At 39.7% G+C, this 20,516-nt stretch overlaps 1 protein-coding gene across 3 annotated transcripts; it reads left to right on the forward strand.

Annotated features, from left to right (window-relative positions):
- The first annotated feature begins 632 nt into the window (after positions 1-632).
- Positions 633-20,425, forward strand: ocrl (OCRL inositol polyphosphate-5-phosphatase). 3 transcript variants are annotated; one of them, XM_022214527.2, is made up of 24 exons: positions 634-1,099; positions 1,693-1,772; positions 4,290-4,381; positions 4,771-4,809; positions 5,060-5,173; positions 7,167-7,358; positions 7,482-7,731; positions 7,923-8,096; positions 8,227-8,328; positions 8,432-8,546; positions 8,751-8,867; positions 10,167-10,348; positions 10,727-10,838; positions 11,228-11,337; positions 11,587-11,722; positions 11,906-12,016; positions 12,177-12,342; positions 12,894-13,129; positions 13,857-13,880; positions 15,652-15,771; positions 17,074-17,158; positions 17,491-17,618; positions 17,746-17,857; positions 18,269-20,425. In XM_022214527.2, exons 1-24 carry the CDS (start codon positions 1,058-1,060, stop codon positions 18,391-18,393), a joined length of 2,964 nt encoding a protein of 987 aa, XP_022070219.1. In that variant the 5' UTR covers positions 634-1,057; the 3' UTR covers positions 18,394-20,425. The 3 variants fall into 3 exon arrangements, with proteins under 3 accessions (XP_022070228.1, XP_022070219.1, XP_022070237.1); XM_022214536.2 differs by lacking the exon at positions 13,857-13,880 and having other exon boundaries at positions 633-1,099; XM_022214545.2 differs by lacking the exon at positions 1,693-1,772 and having other exon boundaries at positions 634-1,051.
- The last annotated feature ends 91 nt before the right edge of the window (positions 20,426-20,516 follow it).

Genomic DNA, 20,516 nt, shown 5'->3' on the forward strand with positions numbered 1-20,516 from the left:
CAGAGAAGACATCAACCGCAAATTGTAAATATGTAAACCTATAAATTACAAATAATTTTTAGATCTTGACAAGTTGTTTGGATCAAAAAGCAAAATACTGTTGCATTCTAGATACACTAAGTTGTAGTGTGTAAATGATAAAATTAGGCACAATATTGTTATAATTTCACTTATTTTTCTTCAGAAATTTCAGGTTGTTCATAATTTTATGTAAAACTATTTTTATGTAAAACATTGAAGGAATGTGAACATTTCCTTAAATGTTCACATTTTCAGAATGCACTTTTTTGCACTAAAACAAAGGGGAAATTGAGAGTTGTCTTTTGTATTTATAGGTTATTATACTGAGATTTTACTGGGCCCACTTGAGATCAAACTGGGCTAAACTAAAATGAGTTTGACACCATTAGTCTAGTTAATATACTAGGGAATGTCAGCTAGAAGCCACAAAAATCATGTGTTGAAGCTTGAAAGTAAGTTTGATGAGAAAATAATAAAAGTTTACCTCATGATGTAGCAGGGCTTCTTCCATTTTATTCCACGGGCTGCTGTCCCTCTGGTTCTCACTCCGGGCCAGAAGGTGGCGTTATGCACCTTAAAATAGTTGGAAGCTGCAGTTAAAAAAAACAACACGATGAAGCCGAGTTGCCTAATATCTGAGCAGAGAGGGACAGACTGAGCAGGGAGTCCACATAGCAAACTCTCTCCCATACCGTAACTAGCTAAATCTGCCACTTACTGCCCGCTAATGTTATGTAGTCCGAGCAGGACACACGAAACGGCGGATATTTTAAGGTTTTCGACAGAGTGGTGGACACTAACCGCAGTATTTTTTTGACTCCCGGGCTCTGCTAAAGATTTGTGCCACCTTCCAGGAACAACAACAACAGCTGGCTAACAAGCGGTTAGCATTAGCAACCGACGGCTGTACAGCTGCCCGGAAGGAGGCCGCCGCGCCGGGTGGGGATTTAACTTTCTCTGCCTGCAACGTCTGGACCGAACCGACATAAAGTCTACTCGCCAATGATAAACTAATATTTATGTTCTCTCGGTAAGAATGGAGCCCTCTTTGGGGATATGCGGCGAGGAATGCTTGGCAATATCCTTTTTGAATTATGTTTTGGATTTTTTATTTTTTTTTAGTTTGCTTTAGCTAGTTAGCTAACGTTAGCTTTCAGTGGTTCTGAATCTCAGGTAACGACAGCGTTTTGGCTAACTTAATATATAACACAACTCATTAACGTTAACCATATTTAGTAGCTTGCTGGTTAACTCTTAAGGAGTTTAATTACCACATTATGATAGAGCTACAGCCGACTCTTGGTCCAGTTCACAACTAATGATGCGAATTTGTGACCAGTCGCATCTAACTAACATTATTAAACTCGCTTGTTTAACAGAATAACATGAGCCATGCTTCAATTTGAGTGGGCTGCAATGGCTGCCAACAACAAACTCTTTCTCTCTTCTTTCACTCCCTTATGACTTGTCATTTGCCGCATTAATTTGCCTTCTAATTTTCAATTAGCATGGCCTCTCCCAATACAGATCATCACCTCTGATTGTCTTCAGTCTAACCAACACGATTTAACACTGGATACAGCCTTGGATTATAATTACAGCTCAGTAGTTGTGATGTCCAAGTGCCTTTCTCATCCTCAGTCACAATAATTCCTTGATTGTGCTGCTCACACTGTAAGAGGTCAGGAGCTGAGGTCTGGCCAGAAGGAGCCCAGACTACTGTCACTAATTGAGCGCAGTGGAGAGTTTATGTAAGTATCAGAAAATGTAATGACTGAAAACATGTGTTCTTTTGTCAGGCAGTAGATAAATGTAGAGAGATGGCACAGACCGTGTTTATGTTTCTGCAGCATCTACTCCCTTTAGAGTTTGCTGTATTCTGATAAAATTCAAGTTTTTGTCTTTATTTTAGGGTATACTCCTGGTGGTGGTGGTGTGTCTTTAGTGTCTGACCTGCATTTGTGGGCAGTCTGTGTATTTGGGAGCTGTTTTGTAGCTTTTTCTGTCATCAGGTAACCTACACAGAATATCTGTGCTGCTTTGTCAACCAAGTTTGGCTTTAAACATTCTCATAAACTTATGTCAGTATGGTTCAAAATACAGCCTGTTCTATCAGAAAGGTGCATCTCACAATATTGTCACACTGGACAATATATGAGTAGGGTTGGATATCGAAATTCGGTTCTAAGTAGGAACCGAATCAAAAACGGCGGGTACCTGGTACCCATAGAAAATATTTACTTTCGGTTCTGCTTTTCGGTTCTTGGACGGACTTATCACCTTTTTTACAATGGCTGCGTGTCGGCCAGGAAACCTCAGCGAGAGGGCTCTGGGAGACCTGTCTGATATGAGATGGTGCAGATAGTAGAGTTGTCATATTGAATAAACGAGTTTGAACATGTCTGTGACTAAGTCATACGTTTATAAACCAAAAAAATAAGTCAGAGGTTGGGATTTTTCAGGTGAAAAGGCAACGTTTTTTCTCTTGAGTGCAGAATAATTGAGAACCTGCAACTAATTTTCAGTATCTGACAGCCCAACAGACTGAAGTTGGTTGCTGCAGGTATCCGTGACTTCACTGACCTCCTCCTTGGAGGTCAGGAAGGATACTAGACAACAGCGTTTCCCATGGAGCTGTGGTGATATGGACGCCATGCTCTCTGTAGTCATGCCACCCTGCTCCACTGTCAGATTTGCTGAGATTTAATTGAAAGTCACATGCACAAAACCTGACCCGTGTTGGTGGTTGTAGAGGGCGACAGTCGAGGGTACGTTACATCATAAGTGCAGCTTGTGTTAGGAACCAGTTAGTCTGACCAGCAGCCAGCTCATTGCCGATTACGTGAAGGAATTCTGCCTTCACTTCGTCCTCGACTGTAATGAGGCTCACATGGCAACACAAGCCAGATCGGCTGATTGTATTAAAACCTCAAGTGTTAAACTGAGGAGCAGTCCTGAGGGGGAAAAGAGGTTTGGAGAGAAGCTAGTTAGCGAGAGGGTTTTATTACCAATAATTTATTCTAGCTAAACTGTTAGTGCTGACATTTGTTGAATGATTTTTTTAAAGATCATCAAAATATTGTTTTTACAGGGTGAGCATAAATATCAGCACATTACAATACAACAGCCCTGTTTGTTTGAACTCATTTTGAATCACGTTTGTGTTGTTAAGCAAACATCCTGTAAAGTGTTTTTGAGTGAACGTTTGATAAGGAAATAATTTATCACTATCTGTATTCTGTGCCAATTTATTGCTTTGTGTTTGGCAGTTGTTGATTTCTAAAACAGTTGTTTTGGTCACAATTTGTGCACCAGTACCATATGGCAGTTTTAATAAGGTTTATTTTTTATAGTTGAAAGAGGTTCAAAAGAGGATGTATAATAGGAACTGTACAGCCTCAAAAATAAACAGCAAATTGAAGCACATATCTGATATGAATAACACAATCTTCCTGAGCTTTCACCACATTTGTGGGCTACTATATTGTAAAGTGCTTGCATTGTTTCATCCATCCCCGTGAGAAGGATGAGATGTTGTCTGTTGTTAGAAGTTATGTAGCTTTTCATATCAGAGCTTCCAGGGAACCACAAGAGCCTCTGACACATGAAGTCCCGCAGGGCTGAATCATTTTCCTCTCCTAAGCTGTAATCAGACTTATTGTGAAGTGGAGGGGAAGCGTGGGCAGTGCCCAAAGTGCTGCTTTGACCTGGACTGTTAGTCAGCCATTGTTAGAGAGTGAAACATGACCCCGCCTACATTAACCCACATTTCACATTTGAAGCTGTATGCTGACCATTTAAAGACACAAAGCTGAGCTCTTCTTACTATGCTTCATGTTGCGACAGTGAGTTTTTGTCAGCAAGACTTGATAAAGCACAATGCTTGGTTTTGTGTCACTGTTTGCTTGTTCAACTAAAGCAACTGCATATTAAATTAAAGTTCTGCATGTGTGCATGTGCTTTAGATTTTCTTTGAGAATCTTAATTTTTTTTGTTTTAATCACTCAGTGATCATGATCTAATCCCAATAATACATATACCCACATTATGGCTCAAATGTTCAGATGTTCTAATATTTTCATATGAAATGCAGTGCATGAAAACGCTTTGTAATTGCAAGAGAAAGGCTGTTGAGCTGAGGAAAAAGAAATTGCTGCAGCTTGTCTGTATATGCTTTTGTGTTTTAGATTTGGTTTTATTGATAAGCTTAAAAAATATCTAAATTAAACTGCATATTTTAAGTGGTAGTCTGTGCTGTTCTCATCCAGATTGGGTGTTTTGGCCACCCCTGATGCTGTTGTGTCTCGTCCAGTGGCTCAGTTGTCCATACCAATCAATGGTAATTTTGAAATTTTGCGAGGTATGTGACTTTACTTGTTTTCTTTATCATACTATTACCTGTTTTCTGTTTGCTCAGTATAATCAAATGATTATGCCACCAGCTGTTACAAACTTTTGTTGAATACTTTGTATTCTTCCTTAAGATGTTTGTGATTCCTGTCCAATAGATGCAGCCTGTGGCGGTCAGACCTCACATTCTTACTACATAGTATTGTTGCGGTTTACTCAGTGTTACAGCGGTGGTGATAAAGTAAAAGTCCAGAGTGCATTTCCTTTTTCCTGAAAGAGAACATTTAAAAATCAACACAACTAACGCCTGTTAAAATACTTTACAACACCACCTGGTTACTGGAACTACAGACCTTTGAACTGCACTGTATACACCCTTTTTTCCCTGTCTTGTTTCAGAAGCTGAAGAAGCCCTTCTTATTGATTTCTCAGTAGATTGTAAGTACTTTTTTAACCTTTGCTCCAAAGCCCCTATCCAGCCTTACTACATTTTTAGAGCATGCCTGCAGCTAAATGTCTTTCTTTAGTAACACACTGTGGTCATGAGTTGCCAGGACTTTGTGAAAGAATGCTGAATTGGTTCACTGTTAAATCGCTTTGCTTTGTTTCCTGGACAGTCTGCATTTCTTACGTGTTTGCAGAGTCTGATGGTGTCCAACGTGTGTGTGTTGTCTTTGCCCTTCTCAAGCCTGTGTTAGGATACGAATCAAAGGAGAAAAAGTGCCAGAGCTGCTGTTGGAACTCCAGGATGATGATCGGACTCAGACTTTCTTTGCCCAGGTGAAGAGCGCACAGCAACAAGGTAAGACTCCCTTGTCTGTCAGTAGTCTAAAGTGGTGGGATGATTAATTATTTAATCACTCATCTAACATTTATTTACTAAGGGTGGATTACACCTCTTCCTGATTTCCTGTGTATTCATGCCACACACACATTGGTGGAAAGATACTTTGGCTTCCATTTTTGAAATCAGATCCGCCTATAAAGGTGCCGGCCCATCTTCGTGAATGCAGCCCAAAAGGACTTCAGCTTGCATGTTTCTGATTTCACTCTTCCGTTTATGTTTTGGCTTTGTAACTGAATATTTCCATTTGTATTTTAGTGGCAATTTTTAAGATATAGCTGGCAGGGAGTGCAAGGAGCAGCATGCTGTGAAAAAAAAAATCATGCAGAGTAGAATGAATTTCTTTGTGTTTGAAGTTAGTTGAGAAAAGGAAACAACATAAGCTGTAGCGGGGCAAGTATTTGGCTGTATGTACTACCTATACTACTTTTATATTCATTATCTACCAGCAGTGGAATAGGAAAATGTTTTATGGTGACAGACTGGAATACGGGATGAGTCAGTGTCGGAGTGATGCTGCCTTTCGAAGTTAGCCATTGGAACACAAGGAATTGTATATTACAGGAGTAGGGTGTGTTATGTGTTTATTTAAACTGACTGAAGCAGTGTTTCCCCTGGGTTGAAATGGCTGTGAGGTGGTGTGGTCACTTTCAGCTGAAAGTTGTTGATGGGGGGGCGGTCGGTCGGTCGGAGGTCGGAGGAAGGAATTATATATACTATTGGGCCGTTTCCACCGTCTCCGCCGCAGCCGCGCACCCCCCCAGGGACGGTCTCGTCGGTCCGGCGGGTTTTGCACTGCACTTTGTTTTTTGTTTTTTTTGCCGCGGACCAATGAGGCAGCAATGTCGGCAGAATTTTAATGAGGCCGTGGCCTATACCGGTGAGGCGGCCCGCCTTGTCGGTTATATGGGAGGGGAAACACTGCTGAAGTCCTTCTGCTCTTACTGGTTTGCACCACACTGTGCATGCTGCCAGACATAAGGAGATAATACAATCCTGCACAAAGATTAGCGATTTCTGTGAATTATATGGACACCTTAATTGGCATTTGCAAATAAGAGTGTCACACACTGCTTTTGGGAAACCGGATGCATGCTGTTGTTGAACTACTGGCTACCTTTTGGTGGAAAACGGTGAGATTATTGTGTTTGCAGTTATGTGTCTGATTAGGTCACCAACTTTAGTACATTTAGAATGGAGATGTATGCACTACTGCAGCAGGGCCTGTGTGTTTTATTTGTGCTTTTTTGCTTGATTTTTAAAAAAATATTCTGAGAGTACTGTGTAGCCTTTGACACTGTACAGTGTAGTTATTTATCGGGATACAGTTTGTTTTCACAAAAACAACAATCTGTATTTTTATTTTGCTTTGTTTTTAATGCAACATAGACTCATCTGCAGCATTTGCCCTAAACATGCTATTAGGTTGCCTCAAAATTTTGCAGCTTTTAAATGCATGTTCTGGATGCCAGCTCAGTAACCAGCTTCCAGGAGGGATGACATAATTTTTACCAATAATTGTTTTACTTTTAACTTGTTCATCCAGTTTGACAGCTGCTAGTACCGTTTGCTTTTATGTACTAGTTAATGCTTGTATCATCTTGTTGTAACAGCAGCAAGTGGATCTGTGCCCTCTTCAGTCTTATCATAGCCCACATTTTAGCTGGTTTCCTCTTCTTCCTGTAATAACAACTTTGCTCTTTGGGTGTTGGATAATTTTTATTTGTGTTTTTCATTATATTTAGTGAGGCCTGTTGAAACTGTATGTAAATTGCTGTTTTTACTTAAAATATGAAGCTAGCATAACTACACAATGGCGTTTTTTCCTGAGCAAGTTGTTTCATGTTCATTGATTGTTTCTGAATATTTACTTTTTCATGTCTTACGATAACCGCCATATGTGACATACAAATTGAGCAAGCATGTTGATCATTGTGTGTGCTTTTCACAGTTAAGTCCAAACCCACCAAACCCAAAGCAATGGAGCCCCTCGCACCCTCAGCCCAGAGAGGTCCAGTCCCAATCCCACCACAAAGAGCAACCAAGACAACTAACGCTGGATCTGGAGTCAACCTTCCCAAACCTACCGGTGCACTGCCTCCCAACCTCAACAACAGCACTTCAACAAATCAGAATAATGCAGGTAATAGACCAATACAGTACTGTGCATAATGCAAAGCTGATGTGAAAACAAAGTCCTAAACATAACTATATCAGTTGTTTTCAATTAGTTCTGTTTTAAATAATCTGAATCCTGTTTCTAAAGATCCAGTTCAATCACTCGCCTCAGACTTTGGCTTTGAGGAAAACTTCAATCACGCTCTCAAAGTGGAAGAAAAGAAGAATCACCAGAATCGTATAGTAGCGTCCCGGGAGCCTCCACCAGTTCCTCCTCTACCTCCTCGCAAGGCCTCCTTCACTCCAACCAATCCTCTGCCTCCTGCACCGGTCCCTAAAGACAGAGCTGTCTCCTTACAGCCCAAAGACAACTCCTTAATCACTAACACCAAGCCAGAGTAAGTTGGCCTCCCATTATGTCTGACTTACTAAAAACTACTGTCATGGTGAAGTATGCTTTACATATATATATATATATATATATATGGAACTTTCTTTTAATAACTGATGTCAAGAGGCTCAGTTTCCTAATGTGGAATCTGTCAGTAATGTTGCTGGTGTTAAATTATTCCTGCTTTATTCGTTGCAGTAGTTTTAGGTCAGGGTTTGACCGCTTGGACAGGCCACCGTCTTGGTGTGACAGTCCCACCACCAACAGCATGAGACAGGCCATGTTTTCCAGCCAGGCGGGACAAAGAGAATACCTCATCAAACACCGCTTGGGGAAGAAGGAGAACGAGTATGTGGACATCCGGCCCTTCAAGTAAGAGGAGCTCTTTAATTCGGTGTATTCTGTTGATTATTTGGAATGTATGGTAAAGTATGATTTCATAAAAAGGCTAAAGAGTGCTGCTTCTGCTGTGACCCACCGTAAACTGTATGTTGTTTCTTAGGTTTTTCACAGGTACATGGAATGTAAACGGCCAGCCTCCAGACAGCAGCCTTGAATCATGGCTCGGCTGTGACCCTGAACCTCCTGATATTTACGCTCTTGGGTCAGCAAGAATTAATGATTCAGTACTTTTCTGACCATTAAGTACTACATGTTGCCTCATGCTTGAACGCAATCCAGTATGATGACTTGTTCTATGGCTCTAGTTTTCAAGAATTGGACCTGAGCACTGAAGCTTTCTTCTACATGGACTCATCTAAGGAGCAGCTGTGGGTGGAAGCTGTGGAGAGGAGCTTGCATTCAAAGGCCAAGTACAAGAAGGTGAGTAGGGAAAAACTTAATGAAAGATGAATTGGGCATGTTTGCTAACAAGTAAAAGCTTAAGGTTGTGTACATAAAAAAGTAATGTTGTTTAAAGATGCAATTAACTAGGAATACACAGTCTAACTTTGCAAATATATTTGGAACTACCATGTTTGGTGGACACACTGGTAAAAGTACAAACTTGCTCTTTTACATCTACAGGTTCGGATCATACGACTAGTTGGGATGATGCTTGTGGTCTTTGTCAAAAAGATACACAAGAGTCACATAAAAGAAGTGGCTGCAGAGCACGTGGGGACAGGAATCATGGGAAAAATGGTTTGTCCAAACAACTGCCTTAAACACAAATTACACAGTGATCGACAATAATAAGCTATACGAGTCATGCTTTTTTTTGTCATTCAAATATGCAGAAATCATGACAAATTTATAAAATGTTTAACTCAGTGTTGAGAGGCTTTTTAAAAATGTGTATGTCTACACCTGTAGCAAATACTATTTGATTGTTTCTTACTGGTTTTATGCTTTTAATTAAATTGTACTAAATCTGTGAAGAAACACTTTAGCTAACAACCTTAACTTCTTCCTTCTTTTATGTTTTTAACTGCGGTCACATAATATTGGACCTCTGTTTGAATTATAAACATGTTATGTGCAGTTTCCATTAATCTTGTCCCTGCATGTATTTTCTGGTATAGGAATAAGTACCTGTTTTATTTGTTTTTAACCTTTTTTCTGTGATCAGACACGTAATTTTGTCAAAGTTATACCTGACATGTTTCGACGGAGCCTTCCGTCTTCGTCAGAGGTGTGACGCGGTTAAAAACCAGCTGATGTTCACTGGGCAGCGTCAACCTGTCAAATTCTGACAGGTCGACACCGCCCCTCGCTGCTGGAGGATGTCGCTCCATGTGTGTGAAAGTAGGAAGACCCCCTCATCCCGGTTCATGACCGTTTCGGCCCGTTTCCTGATCTCCACTGCACTCCGTTATCCAACGTTGGTGTCTGTTTGCTTCCGTGCAGATGATTTTGGCCTTCTCCCAATTCATAATATGGTTCTCTCGTTTGGAATGGTCCGTGATCGCTGATTTCATGTATTGTTGTAGTGCCTGTTCTTTTATTGATCGTTTGTCTTTTTGCCGTTTCCTTTTCACGTTCTTTTTGATATTCTGTCTTTCGTATGATGAAACGACGTCCTGTCTCCCCAATGTATGTTTTATTGCAAGAATGGCATGGAATCTCATATACATGTATGTGTGTATATATATATATGTTGATTTTGTCCTTTGGGTGTACCAGGAGTTGTCTAAGATTTTTAAAAGGTTTGACCGAAATGCTGATATGTTTTTTCATGGCCCTCTGGATACGTTCAGTTGTGCCTCTGATGTACGGCAATGTGACTATTCCCGTGTGTTCGGTTTTGATTTTGAGTTTCTTTTTTCCGGTTTCTTGTGCTCCCTCTGCTCCACCTGCTGTCGTCCCTTTTTTATTGCCCATTTTGGATATTGGCACCTGGTCAGTGCAGTTTGGATGTTTGTTTTTTTTCCTCCTCTTTCCTGTCTTCCTCTTCTGTTATCAATTGTGCTCGATCATATAGATGTTTTATTTGTGTTTCAGGGAAACAAAGGAGGTGTAGCGGTGAGGTTTGTTTTCCACAACACGAGCTTCTGCATCGTCAACTCCCACCTAGCAGCACACGTGGAAGACTTTGAGCGCCGCAATCAGGATTATAAAGACATATGTGCCCGCATGACCTTCCACTTACTGGACCACCCCCCCCTCAGTATCGTCAAGCACGAGTGAGTTTTTTAGTCGCTCATGTGCAGACTGACAACGTGGCTTTGATTTAATGTTGGACTTCACTGTCATTGGCTGTTTAATATCATCAGCCTGAGGTTGTGTTCACCATTGTAACTCTTTTTTTTTTTTGTCCCTTCTGTTTTCTTCATGTTGCCTACCAACATTTCCTGTTTTCTGTAATACCATGTTCTATGCAACACAGAAGTATTATGACGTAACAATTTGACTTGGTTTTCTTTCCTTGCACATACTGTATGCCAAGCACAATGAATCTCTTTGACTGAAATTTTGTTTTTGTGAGAATAATCATATTCACTACACAGATGCTGCTGTACTTCAGTTGTTTAAAGTTTTCTCCTTTTCCTTGTGTGTTTCAGTGTAGTAATCTGGCTCGGAGACTTAAACTATCGCCTGTTTATAAATGAAGCTTCTGAGGTGAAACAGCTCATTGCTCAAAATGAACTAAAGAAGCTCCAGGAGTATGATCAGGTAAGCTTAATTACTGCGTACTGATGACTAACAGCAGAGAGAAAGCTTACCGGCAGCTCTTATTATTAGGTACAGATAATGGCCCCTTCACAATTTCTGTTCTACCAAAGTGACCCTTTCATGTCATAAATAAAGTATGCTTTGTAAGTGCTTTGTAGAAAATTAACTGCACTTGCAACTGTCAGATGTGGACTTGACAGGAAAGGCTAGCGTAAAAAGAAAAATATTAAATAAATAAAAAGAACTAGGACATAATTATTTCATGTTTTTAGGATTGCCACATGCTATGAAGTATTAAATTGATTAAATGATTGACAGTAATTAAAGAGCCTGTTTTTACTCACTTTCCCCAAATAGTACTTGACAGTGTTTTCTTTTGTAATGTGTAGCTGAACATTCAGAGGCAGACAAAGCGAGCCTTCACAGACTTCATGGAAGGAGACATTAACTTCATTCCCACGTACAAGTACGACCCCAAAACGGATCGATGGGACTCAAGGTAAAAACAAGTCCTTGTGTTGAATCTTTCCTCTAAAAAATGAATACGCAAGCTTACTCCAGAATTTGTATTGCCATTGTCAGGTTGACCACAGCTTCAGTTTTCATCTTTAGGATCCTGATAAAGATTTGCTTGTGTGAAAATGTTTTCCTGCCTTATTGTTACACTACCGCGCAGTCAGCAGTACTGTGTTTTTGTCTAATATGCAATCTCTGAGTTTGCTTCTGAAACTGCGTCTGTTTCCTGCAGTGGGAAGTGCCGTGTCCCGGCTTGGTGTGATAGAATCCTGTGGAGGGGCAACAATGTTCAGCAGCTAAAATACCGAAGTCACATGGAGCTGAAAACCAGTGACCACAAGCCTGTCAGCTCCCTCTTCGATATAGGGGTAAGAATCTGAGTGGCCAAATCAAATACCTCAAGCTGACTGGTTTAGCCTTTGCGATGTTATTTATTGTAGCAGTATGTGTGAGTTTTACACAAAGCATCAAATTTGACATATGTAAAAAAAAATAAATAAATAAAAAAAGTAAAAACACTTGTATTAAATGAATGAGTGTTTGGGTAACAGGTGAAGGTGGTCGATGAGCAGCGCCACAAAAAAGTGTTTGAGGAGATTGTTCGTGCAATGGATAGAATGGAGAACGACTTCCTTCCATCTGTATCCCTGAGCAGGAGAGAGGTAGTAATACTCAAATTTTTATTATGCTAATATTATATTTCCTCATCAGTGACAGTAAGTCAGTGAAAGCTTTGTCAAAAACATTGCCCTGCTGCTATTTCTCCTAAAATGTGTTGATTAGTTACTTGAATCATGTTTCTTCTTTTTGCTTGCTCTACAGTTTACATTTGAGAATGTAAAATTCCGGCAGCTTCAAAAGGAGCGCTTCCTAATAAAAAATGACGGGCAGGTACCTTGTCACTTTGCCTTCATCCCCAAACTCAGTGACTCGCAGTACTGCAAGCCTTGGCTGCGTGCCGAGCCAAGTGATGGATTCTTGGAGCCCAGTGAGTCCCTTTGATCCTAATAACATCCTTATCCTTTTAATTTCCTTTGACGCTTATTACCTCAAACTGTAAAGCCTGTGATCATGTGGTGTTTTAGTAATTTATAAGAAAATAAGAGTATCATTTTTGTTTGTAAATATCTCAGATTTGCCACTATTATAGTGTTAGTTTGAGTATTGTGGAGTATTACAGCCTATTCTGATGTCCAAATGGAAACTACCTGGTTCACACTCGAAATGAAGAGTTTCAAATTGGGGAGCTCTCATTTGTGTTATGTTTTGTGTCATTAATTTACAGTATAGATAACTGAAAAGCACAAAAATCTTGTCTGATTGCTTTCTCAGTGTGTTTAATGCCCACCTCAGGTTCATTAATATTTCTACTCTCATTTGCAAACATAGTAAGGCAAATGTAGGGAAAATTAGATGAGTGGTACTCCATACAAGAGATAATAGATCAAGTGAGGCACGTTTTAGAAATGTTCCCTCACAAGAGTATAAAATTTCCTTTAGCTTGCAATAATCTGAACCGTGTCGTATGTTCTTGAACAGATGAGACTCTGGAGATCTATCTGGAGGTGTATGTCAGTAAAGACTCCGTCACGCTGCTGAACTCTGGAGAAGACTCCATAGAAGACATTCTGGTGCTCCATCTGGACCGTGGCAAGGACTACTTCATAACCATTTCTGGCAAATACATGCCCAGCTGCTTTGGCACCTCGCTGGAGACTCTGTGCCGCATGAAGAAGCCCATCAGAGAGATTCCCATCACCAAACTCATTGACCTGGTGAGGGAGAGGCCGTCCAGCAGTCATAAAAACGAAAATGTGATCAGATCAATGAAAAGCGACAGGATTAATGAACAGGCACAAATTGGTTGAAATGGTTTGGTGTGAAACGTAAAACTTCCTCTGCACAAACCAGCTTAGCTCAGATTATAATGTCATTGCTGCTCCTCACTTTAAAACTGTTCACTACTTGACACTGGAGTGGGGGCACGTGAGGGCTTGTTCTCCCTCAGGGTAAACTCAGTCACATAGAGAGCTAAATTTGGAAAGTCTAAAATGTCTCAACATGCGTATTTCTGGCCATGAGGGGCCAAGGGAACGAGGAAGTGGCAAAAACAAGGGAGCTCCTAAAGAACAGGGAAGACTGACTCAGGTTCGACCCACTTTAGCCTATTTCTTATAAATAGAGTCCTCTGGTCCTAACATGATCACCACTGTCTGTTTCCATAATGTTATTTGACCTAATCTCATATGACTTTGGATTATAGTCTTGCTATCATTCAGTACTCCTTTATTTCTGCTTAAACTGTTCCATTTTCCTACTGGCCTGGTGATTTGATCAAATGATTACTGCAAGAACTATCCATAATCAACTCCTCTGATTCTGTGGTGCATAGTACTTCTGTCTACTTTGTTCTTTCTTCCTTGTTTCCCTCCATCGCCTCTGCTTGCCTTGATCATTCCTTTCCAACTCTTCACTGTGGTTGTGGGCTGACTTCTTGCTCAGGGAGAGGACAGCTACATGGAAAAGGTAAAATATTCTGATCAGCTATTAGTCACATCAGGGTCAATATCACCTTGAATATACGACTACTTTGATTGGCTATCTGCTTTATGACACACTGACCTTCCTCAGTTGTTCATGTCATAAAGAGAAAGTAGTTCAAGTGTTTTCACAATCAGTCATGTAGGGATGTGATGTCGAAAATGATCCGAATTACATCTTGGCAATGTGTAACTTAAAGATTTCACATGCTGTAGGACAACAATACAATTGAGGTACTTTAATGAGCTACAGCAATGTGTCAGTTTGATTGGATGATTGAAAAGAAAGAAATTACAGTGGCCAGCCTCTGACATGTGAACACTTCTAAAGCTTTTTATAATGTATAGTTTCAAATCATTGTTTGGACAAAAGAAGCATCTATGGCCATGTGAACTTATTCTGGGCGTTTTGTGGTCCAAACTACTAATTTTATGTTTTAAGCTGATGATACTTAACTCTAGTAGCTGTTATTTGCAGCTTGAGAATTTACCATTTGATGTGTTGACTGGACAAAGAACCAATTGTAGGATGTCTTCTTGAGCTCTGGCAAATCGTGAAGGAAATTTTCCGCCATTTTTTTTAATGTTTAATTGACATTGATTAATTTCACAGATTAACTGATAGTAAAAATGTTATTTGCAGCCTACTATCAAAGAACCTGATATGTAATTTGCTTGAGTAGCTCAAACCAGTAGCTGTTTTACTCAGCTGTTGTTTTGTATGTCAATACTGCAGTTTAGGCTGTAAAAGCTAATCTGAAAGTGAATCATACTCATACTAGCTTCATGTTTTAGAAAGCTGACACAGGCAGCAGTTTGTAATCCACAGGCCGTCACAGACTGGACCATGCCTTAGTTAGCTTGGTATAATCTCTGAGCCTGGATCAGTCACGCATTAAATCTGACATGGGCCATTGAGGGGAAGGAGGATACGCCAGTCTGCTAAAAGTTAGACACACACTAAGTCTCATTTCACAGCAGGTCACCCTCACTGCACAGTGTGCTCACACACATGATTAAAGCTAATGACAAAGGCCTGATCAGCTAAAGCTTAGACATCCATATAAATCCTAATGAAAAACTTCCTCCTTCCTTTAATAACTAGCTACTGATCAGTAAGAGTCATTGGCTGCATGAATAATCAGAAAGCCACTTGGACTAAAAATCTGGCCCAATTTCTGTGCAGTTTAGCAATTTGATATATTTTATGTTACAGCCATCTGAGACTTCAGTCTCTGTCAGATTTACTACACTATAAACATCCTTAAGGATCACAGTAGAGGCTTTTGTGGTAAAGCATTTTACAGAGTATCACATTAGTTCTGCATGTTAGCGTCATCACCCCCCTCATTAAAGACCCTCTCCAGTTTCCCCCGCCTTTATGTGCAGCCTCCGTAGCTGTGGTTATTTTTGGAAGTCTCTTGTGAGCCTCGAAGATCCATTTGCAGAGACAAAAGGAATGTGATATTCACTTCCTTTGGATATGAGTAAAATGGCTCCCCGTTAAGTCTCCAGACCTTTGAGATTATTTTAACCTCGCTGCTGCTCGTACTCAATTACTAATTGATCAGATGTTTCATGTGCAGTCATTGTAGTATGCTCTGTTGCACTTAATTAAAGCAGCGTAAATCGTTCTGTATGGTGTTATGAGTTCAGAAAAGTTTTAACTGTAATTATTAAATAAGAAATTAATGACAGGTCATGACATGTTAATCCACAGAATAAGATACAAGCTCATTGTGATTTCCTCCGACCAGGAAAAGTCAAAGGTGAGCTTCCTGATGGTGGATGGGGCGAGCACTGAGGACAAACCTCTGAAGATCCCCAAGGAGGTCTGGATTCTGGTCAACCACCTCTTTACCAAGTCCTGTGATCAGGTGAGAAGCTGCATTAAACGGTGTTTAATATTGAGAAGAGCCAGAACTGCTGAACTGTGAAAATGAGGGATGTAGTTTATTTCTTTATGTACTTTATGTCACTATATCACTTTATGTAAACGATTAAAATGCTTGGGCAAAAAACATCTGTTTTCTAATATATTAATGTGGAGGAACAGAATAGTATTTTACATTAAGTGCCTTGGTGTACATGATGATACCTTATTGTAAGGAATTGCTACTAGTGGTGAAGAAGGCCATTTGCAGACAAGTACATTTTTAGAAGTGAAGCTCAGCATTGCACATATAGTGGTCACACAAATAATAGAATAGTCTAAAATTGCAGAAAAATTGAATATCCCAGTATCCATTGTATGCAATGCTATGAAAGCATGCATCTCTAGACATGTCAATTAGCTGACAAAAACTGTATTTGATAGATAATTTGAGTTTTTAAATCCTTCATTTATTTGGGATCTAGCATCATTTTTCAGCCTATGAAGGAACGCTCAGTCCTGTAAGTTTAAAATCGCCCATTCTGCGGATGCCTTGCTTTCACTGGGTAATAATAAACTGTACATGTAACATGCATATACTGTTAGATATGTTACTGTTAGATATACTATTAGATATTTTGCATGGGTGCTGCAGATGTTAGTAACTTAGAAACATTCTAGCTTTTAAGATTGATTCTTGTTGTTTTTTTAAATGGTATTACAGTGCATATTATGATGTTCTGTGCAATCTTTTTCTAATGTGTAAAGACAGATGGACTATTGTGTGATGTTTGGTATAAACCTAAATTGTCACCATCAGCATCATATTATCTGATGAAAAACAACTACAGTGTATTTTTATTCGGTTACATCACCATTGGATATAAAATCTGGTAGGCTTATTGGTCTCTGAAGTGAACAGACAGTTTGTATGAGATTTTGTTGACACAAGTTTTGTTGCTCTTATGATGATGCAAGGGCACATTTAGTGAGTAACATGTTTAATTTCCAGTCAATTATTCAAGGTGAATAATTATAAGAAACTTTGAGCTATGTTTTAAGATGAGAACTTTTCATGAGGCAGATTTTATTTATAGAGACATTTTAACAGTGTTTGCAGTGTGATTTGAGCTCTCTTCATGTCTGACATAAGTATCACCACTGCAGTGGTCTTTTATGGTCTTTTACAAGTCCATGTGGGCTGAGCACTTGTATGTGCATGACACAATAAATACCAACTATAGTGACACTAATTGGACACAGAAGGCGTGAACGCTGGTTTAAATGTTCCACATTTGCCTCCCAGGAGGACTTGTTCCAGACACCAGGACTACAAGAGGAGCTGCAGAGCATCATCGACTGTCTGGACACCAGCATCCCGGAATCCATCCGTATCCTCTTTAATGCTGCCATTCTCACAAGCCCAAACTTCACCAACATCCACTTGTATATTTAGTCAAATGCCAAAGAGCAAACAACACAAACAGACATGAATACTGAACATCTTCTTCAATTAAAACACGAACTATGTTGTTGAATTCTAAAGTGTTAAAATTAAAGTGAGCTTGCTAGCCACCTGCTGACTTAAAGTAAGAAATGAAATTCAAACATGACCAAATGGAAAACTTGTAGTCGCTAACACGATCAAGTATTCATTCTGATCCGGTAATGGGCCCTACGCTCAACTCCACAAATGTTTGTTCTTCCCTAACTGTTTGTGTAGCTGGCTGTAACCACTCTGTAGCCGAGGCTCTGTTGATCTTCTTAGAGGCCTTACCAGAGCCAGTGGTATGTTATGAACTCTACCAGCGGTGCTTGGACTCCAGCCATGACAGCCGCCTCTGCAAACAGGTGCAGGTTTTTTCTGCTATACTGTGAATCAGAGATTGTTTTCATGCCACTGTACAGAAAAGTGCCTTTTATATTTATTTAAATTTTGAATTAATTGTCGACATGTTTCCACTTTGATGTCATGCAGTTGATCTCCCAGTTGCCCCGGGCCCATCGCAACGTGTTTCGCTACTTAATGGCCTTTCTGAAAGAACTTCTCAAGCACTCACACAATAACAATCTAACAGCCAGCCTCATAGGTAAGACAGAGACAGCTTCTGTTGTTTACATAGATATATTACCTTAGAGCTTATTAAAGAATTGTTAAGGGTTTCATATATCAGTCTGTTAATTTCATAGCGTAGCACAATGTAAGTTTGTTTGTTGACCTTTGCCTTTATTTTTGGATATATGTATATATATATATATATATATATATATATTGAATAAGAGATTGAATGACTGATTATGGATTTTTATAGACCATGATGGATTTTTGTTTTTGCAAGCATCAGCTTAAAATATGCTTTTGCCTTAATTTGCTTTTATTTTTAGAAGATTGTGACCATGAATTCAATGTTATCGTCACATGAGCTCATTCACAGGCAGTAAGATGATGGTGTTTCAGCTGCCAGCCTTTAATGTTTTTGTTCCACGGTCTTGTTTTTTAGCTACCCTATTTGCCAGCCTTCTTATCCGACCACCTCCCAACTTGGTGTCCAGGCAGACATCACACGACCGACAGAAGGCCATCGACTTCGTCCTGGGTTTCCTCATGGCAGGAGACGAGGACTAATTGGGTTTAAGAGTTCTCATGGCGCAAGATGAGTTCCCAACCTCGCTTCTTGGCAACAAAGGACCTGGACCTGTATGACACTGCATAACATGACCTACTTGGTATTTTGCCATCTATCGGAGACCAGTGCAGCTGTTCTGCACCCTACCTTTTACAAACTCTCATATTAGAGGTACATAAGACTTGCATTAGAACTTGGACGATTCTAGCAAGTGTCATATCTTCAGTCCCTTCACAGTACGGTGGTTTGCTTGATGTGGAGGCACTTGGGTGACGTTTGAGCTGATGCCTATGCACTTTCTGATGACACAAAGGACCTGTGCCTCCAGATTAGAGTTATCCTCGTTCTTAGCTGGCACTTCTATTTGTTGGTGCTCATGCCAAAATAACCCTGAACAGTGAATGGTGTGAATGGGAAAACACTATGTATCCGTAAATGCTAAACGAAAGACTCACTCACACTAAAGTAAGGAAAATTACTCTCTGTTCATGAAATGGTTTGAAATGGGATAATTATGGAAATGTGTCACTAAGAATGTTTAAGCTTAAGATAAACCATGACAATCATTCATTTGCAGCATTTTAGCTGATCAGACAATATCAAGATAGAATTATTTGGTAACATATCCATTGTATTTTAACTGTTATTTATATTTTCTTTTCTTCTGAGTTTGCACCATCTGAACAGTTCTTAATTTCTGCTGCAGAGTGGTTTATCTTCAGGTCTGCATTGTTTTTTAAAATGTTTCATTGGAAGTATTCATCACTAGTTTTTATCACCCTGTTATAGAAAACTCTTTGTTGTGAATGTTTGCTGTGTTTTTGTGTAACTTCAGCCGTGAGCCTTACCTCTGGTTTGTCAGTTCCTCTTGAGTTACAGAACAAGTCTGTTAACACACTAACTTCCTGGTCAACCGGAATCAAGTGGAGACTCCCTCTGTGGTTCTTGACGTCTTAAATGGTGTAAATAGTGATTGTTTCCCTGTTTCATGGCTGTTTGAGTGTCTGGTGGTGCGAGTCTGTGATGGTATCATTGATTTGTTATGTTTGTCATGAAGGTGGTACTGTCAGTGTCTGTGTTTATTTACGTCTTTTGCTCTCTTCTGCCACATCTTAAAGCTTCATTATTCATTGTTTTAGGCCTGAGTGATGCCAAGACACAGCCGTTGTTTTCCTCATGGTAATTCCAGCTGAGTAATGCTTTTATTTAAAGTAATGCAGCATTTTCTGGGTGCAAGTTTAGCAAGATTTAATGGCTCATTACTCTGCGGGATACAGCCTGTCTTTGTGCTCCTTTCTCTTTTGTGCCACAGAGGATTTTTTTTTTCCCGTACTTACTGTTGCAAAACATGTCATGGTTATTGAAATAAGGAAGTTCTGTGCTTTGTTTAACAAATATTTCCTCTTTAACAGTTTCACCCAACAGATGTCAGCATTACCCGTCACATTGCTATTCATATCCTTGGCTTAGTGTCTCATGTAATGTACTCATGCCAGAAAAAGCCTGGAGGTTTTCTTCTGAGATGCTTCCGGATTTCAGATTTTAACTTGGGAGATGGGAACATATGATGTAATCTTAAAATGCTGGCAATCACGGCACTGCTTTAAATGCCTGTTGGGCTGAAGTTGATCTTTTCTTCTGTAATTTCTTCTGCCTTTTTGCTATCAATACACTATATTTCTCTGCTGGCTTTAATCAAGCTGAGCTTTGCCAAAAAGTAGCTTGAGCCTAAAGGGATAATTCCTGTCGATTCAGATTTGGGAGAAGCATCTAATGACATTCACTTTCTTTAGAAATACTGCCTTCATCGTGTTCAACAGAAAATCAATGTAATCGAAATCCTCCGATTTTAAGTGTTGTCTTATGCCACTGTACCGACTGATGTAATGGGTGGATTTATTGTGAGTTTGTCTTCAGTTTTGTCATAAAATTAAGGTACATTTAAGGTACACAAGGAAACACTTGTTTTCAACTTTAGATTTTTTGGTACTTTTAATTTATTTAAAAGAAATAAAACCATGTATAAAGCTGTTTTGTGCTCCGGTTCAACACCCTTTTGTTGGAAATCCATTTCATCGCCTCTCAGTTATGCAAACAACAACTGCACGGTAGATGTTGGAGC

Source organism: Acanthochromis polyacanthus, chromosome 10, assembly GCF_021347895.1.
Source record: "Acanthochromis polyacanthus isolate Apoly-LR-REF ecotype Palm Island chromosome 10, KAUST_Apoly_ChrSc, whole genome shotgun sequence".
In the NCBI taxonomy this organism is placed as follows: Eukaryota; Metazoa; Chordata; class Actinopteri; family Pomacentridae; genus Acanthochromis; species Acanthochromis polyacanthus.

Bases quoted from the DNA above. Each gene is read 5' to 3' on its own strand.
- ocrl (XM_022214527.2), top strand. From the start codon at position 1,058: ATGGAGCCCTCTTTGGGGATATGCGGCGAGGAATGCTTGGCA. The intron at 5,174-7,166 runs GTAAGACTCCCT...TGCTTTTCACAG, and splicing joins GAAGAGCGCACAGCAACAAG to TTAAGTCCAAACCCACCAAA. The intron at 10,349-10,726 runs GTGAGTTTTTTA...TGTGTGTTTCAG, and splicing joins CTCAGTATCGTCAAGCACGA to TGTAGTAATCTGGCTCGGAG.